This window comes from Palaemon carinicauda, chromosome 10 (assembly GCF_036898095.1).
Source record: "Palaemon carinicauda isolate YSFRI2023 chromosome 10, ASM3689809v2, whole genome shotgun sequence".
Lineage (NCBI taxonomy): Eukaryota > Metazoa > Arthropoda > Malacostraca > Decapoda > Palaemonidae > Palaemon > Palaemon carinicauda.
Window position 1 is genome coordinate 105,011,367 of NC_090734.1, and position 5,060 is coordinate 105,016,426.

General features: G+C 35.7%; 1 protein-coding gene across 1 annotated transcript in view; it reads right to left on the reverse strand.

Annotated features, from left to right (window-relative positions):
* Positions 1 to 4,770, reverse strand: part of LOC137648163 (uncharacterized) — a 5,295-nt gene extending 525 nt beyond the window's left edge. The window contains exon 1 of the mRNA XM_068381091.1: positions 1 to 4,770. This exon is cut by the window's left edge and continues 525 nt beyond it. Coding sequence (XP_068237192.1) covers positions 1 to 4,770 — 4,770 coding nt within the window.
* Positions 4,771 to 5,060: the final 290 nt, after the last annotated feature.

Consider the following 5,060-nt stretch of genomic DNA (forward strand, 5'->3'; position numbering starts at 1 on the left):
TCCAAAATTCAATACAGAATCTCCCACACTAATACAAAGACACCTTTTGACAGATTTGATTAGGGCTTCACTTGCCCCATTATACCAAGGTGCGTCACTAGGCATATTAAAGATCCAAGTTACCCCTTCCTTTTCTCCAATATTTTCTATTTTCTTGCTTGCTGATATCAACTGAGTTCCCTTATCTGAATATATAATTTTAGGAGCTCCTCTAATAGCAATAAACCTTTGAAATGTGGTCAGAAAATCATCAGTACTGTATCCTTCAGCCAAATCTAAGTGAACAGCTCTAGTAACTAAACAGTTAAATATAACACCAAAGGCTTTACCATGAGTTCTCCTTTTAACCGTGTCTCTTATTGTTAAGGGTCCAAACAAATCTATAGCTGTGTAATAGAAAGGTGGAGCAGGTTTCATTCTTTCTATCCTCATTTGACCCATGCATTGGTCTTCTAACTTCTTTGTTAACTTCCTACATGTCACACATTGATTTTTTATTGCCTTTATTATTTTTCTGGCCCCTGGAATCCAGAATTTTCTTTGTAACTTTGCCAGAGTAGTCTCTATGCCTGCATGGTCAACCCCATGTACATATGATATATACAATCTAGTAACTGGATGATTTGCTGGTAGCAACATATAGTCTTCTCTATTCCAATTTTCCTTTAGCCACTTAGAAATTCTTTGTCCTACTACTATGACTCCATTCTTAATTGAAGGTCCTAATCTTCTGAACCTAACTTTCCAATCAGTCATGTCCCTTTGCATCTCTCTAACCCACATTAGTTCTACTTTAGTAATGCCTTGAACTGTTGGTTCCCTCAGCATACCCTTAAAGGATCTGCATTTGAAAACATTCATTACCCTGCATGCAACTCTTAGTAGTTTGTAATAATCACTAAATCTATTAACATCAACCATGTGTATAACATGGTTCTGACTTACTTTAGCAACAGCCATGACAACACCTACTCTATCAGTTAGTTCAATTTCACAATCTGGTTTGATAGGCCATTTTGAAATTGGTAATGTTAGGAATTTTGGTCCATTTTGACAGGCAGAATTTTCACCAATTTTTTCTGGACTACACGGTTTAGAGGTCATATCAGCAACATTTTGAATCGAATCAACCCACCACCATTCCCTTGAATCAGTTTTTATTTGTATCTCTGCAATGCGTACAGCAACATATGTGTTGAATCCATGGGACTCCTTTTGAATTTGTGATCTTACAATTGTCGAGTCAACTATGTGATAAACCGACTCAAACTCCCATGAAAACTCCTTTACTATGAGTTCTCTCATCCTAGCAGCTATGAGAGCACCACATAATTCCAGACGAGGAATAGACATTTGTTTCACTGGTGCAATCTTATTTTTCGCCATTATCAGACTTGATTCAAACTTACTATCACTGATTTGCCACCTCACATATGCACAAGCCCCATATGCTTGCGTGCTACCATCAGAAAATATTACTAGGTTCGGCTTACCAAAAGCATTAGATGGCTTTAAGGGTCTTCTAAAAGTTAATGACTCCAGTCCATACAATTCTTTGAAAAACGCTTTCCATTCGTTCATCATGGAATCATCAAGTGGATCATCCCACTTGATTCCACCACCATTTGAGTTTCCTTTGGAAATCATGGATCTCATCAAGATCTTAGCTTTGAGTAATACTGGTATAACCAACCCTAATGGATCATACAACGATGCAATTTGACTCAATATCTTTCTGCGTGTTAATATTTCTGGAAATTTATAATCAAATTCACTTATATCTAAATTTGGACCACTCCTAACCTTTCTTATTCTTGGTGTAAAGTCAAGTCTTACAGCAAAGGAAAAATAGTCATCTACAGGATTCCATTTTAAACCTAAGATTTTCTCACTATCAGATTCTATTATTCTTATATTGCAGTTTTCATAATGCCCGCTGACTATCCAGTGCTTTATTCTGAGACTTCCCTGCGACAATACCCTTTCAGTATCCTGTATCAATTTGATTGCATTCTCAATGGTATCAGTAGAATACAGTATATCATCTACATATGTATTATTAAGAATCATATCTTGCACATCCTGGGATTCCTTACCGAATTTTTCTACTGTATGTCTCAAAGCTACCATAGCTATAGTACCACTGGGCCTATCTCCAAATGTTATTGTGGTAAGAACATACTGATCAGGTGGCCTACTCTCATCCAAGTCCCTCCATACAAATCTATGTGTATGTTCATCTAGTGTGCTGAGTTTTACAGTATGGTACATCTTTGCTATGTCACCCACTATGGCTATATTATCTTGCCTAAATCTACACAACACTCCCAGCAAACTGTTCAAAATATCAGGCCCCTTAGCCCAAAAATCGTTTAACCTCTGTCCCATATAAGATGCTGAAGAATTGAAGACAATGCGCACTGGGGTTGAACTAGATTCTGGCTTCAACACCTCATGGTGATGAATATAGTGAATTGGGCCGTTGTACTCTTGAATCTCCTTATTAGTTAATTTCCTAGCTACTCCCCTTCTAACCATATCTTCAATCTCTTTCTGATATTTCATTGCATACTCATTCCCAAGTTTCCTTAATCTATTCTCTGTTGTTCTTAACCTGGCATTTGCTACCTTTATGTTATTTTTCAATTGATTTGGATCTCTTATCCAAGGATACCTTACAAACCAGCATTTCTGTTTCTCATCATACGTTAATCCTTCCTCAATCAATTTCATTTCCTTTTCTTCTTTCAAACTTACATAATTGAGTCCAGGACAACCTCTGCACATACATTTGATACATTGTGGATTACACCTTGTTCCCATTTCTTCTATGGCAAAAAATTTATCTAACTGATCCTTTAGATTTTCTGTTGGCTCAATATTGATTTCATTCAAATTTACTGAACTTGAAAGTTTATGAATTCTCACAAACACATGATTACTAGTATTAACTTGATTAGTAATTTTATCGTGTCTACCACGTATGCTGAACCCAAACTGATTTTCTAGCAACTGGAGACCCTTATTTGTTTCAACAACCCTTGGCAATATTTCACAATAATCAGCACCAATAAGCATATCAATTTCCCCATGTGGGCGATTCAGCTCTAAGTTTGATATTCCCTCAAAAAGTTCAGATACCCTGGATAAGTCTACTTTCTTGATTTTGGCTGTTATTTCATTAATTCCAACAGCATTCACATTCCAAACCTTACCAGATTTATCAATTAGTGGTACACAATATTCGTTGCTTGAGTGATATTCAACCGCATTGCCCACCTTGATCATGGATAAATTTATATGCTTTCCACTTAAACCCAATTTCTTAGCCATCCTATTTGTTATAAATGAAATATCCGCTCCTGGATCCCACAATACACTAACAGGCCTGTTCTTACTATTCACCATACTGATATTCAATAACACTGCAAATCCCTTTTCTGATACCGCTTTGTGAATACTATTTTCTACTCTATCGGAATGTAACAGTGGATGATGATTACGATTGCATGGCCCTTTACCTTCAATGATGACATCACACAATGTACCAACATTGCAGCTACGAGCAGTATGATATCCCCTTAGACACCTAAAACATATTCCATTACCCTTTATAATCTCAAATCTTTCTTTGCTACCACAACCATTAAATTTATAACATTCTGTTATATCATGACCAATTGAATTGTGTAACAGGCATCCTATCCCCTTACTCTCTGCCTTAGGTTTAATACCTTTAACCATTTCTGTCAAGTTAACAATACAAGATTCAAATTCCTTATTTTTTATACTTTGTTCTTCCCCAATTTGTTTCACCAATTTTATCAATTCCGATTCATTCTCAACTGTGCTGTCAACATGATTGACTGTTGCCTTATTATCACTACCGCTACTCCTAACATTGGAATTCATATATTCCAAAATTTTTCTCTCCTTCTGTAAGAACTTCAACAACTCTGGAAACAGATTGCTAGTTACTGATACCTCATCTGCTTTAATTACCCATTCTCTCTTTTGAAGTGAAGGTAAAACCTTTTCTATATGGCTGACAACGTTTGCACTATTAAGTTCATCAGAGAGATTTACCTTTTTTAAATCAAGCCAACATTGCTCAACCTGATCGACCATTTTAATAAATCCTTTGGAATCATTATCGTAAATTTTCTTTAGAGATCTAAGCTCACCAACCACTAAGTCTACAATCTTTCTGGGATTCCCAAATTTATCATCCAAACGTTGAATCATTTCATCATAATTACCCTCTGAGCCCTTCACTGCTTGAAGTGCTTCTCCACCTAGACACATTTTGAGAGCATATGGATCAGTGCCATATATACTCTTAACTAAATTCTCATAATCTTCCTTAAAAGTTGGATAGTTTCTTAAATTACCTTCGAACATTGGTGGTTCAAATTTCTTTACTTTAACCTTCGATTTATCTGTTGCCTTTACACCCTGGACACCTTTGAATATTTTTGCACTTACTTCACATTTTAATCTTTCACTATCTAGAATATATTGTTGGGCTTCTTCTTCTAAATTACTATCGGCTAGCTTATCCTCGTTTTCACATATAAAATGTATCAATTCATCATTTTGATACTCTAAGCATTTAAAGGCTTCAATCATTTCCTCATAGTTCTTCGTTAACACCAATAAATCATCACCTCGATTGATTCCTTCATTGCACATAGTTACCTTCCTGGTGAACTTCCCTTTGCTGATTGCCCTCTTCCTCTTCAGGGCGATGAGTTCCTCTTGCACACCCATGGCGATTGAAGTTGAAATGTACTGGGATGTTCAAGGATGGACCATAAGTTGTAACAGTTTTTATTGCCAACGATAAGTTTCAACCTGAAATACATATTCCATGTAATAAAAAATAATACAATCCAACCAGCTATACAAATTTTGAATTTCCCTAATTTTCCCGATTTAATCATCAAAAAAAAAATAATATTTGTCCTTAATACAACCCTCATAGTAATTTACATGAACAATCCATATTGGTATGTATAATTTTAACAATAACTATTTTTATAGCAATGTAAATAAATACC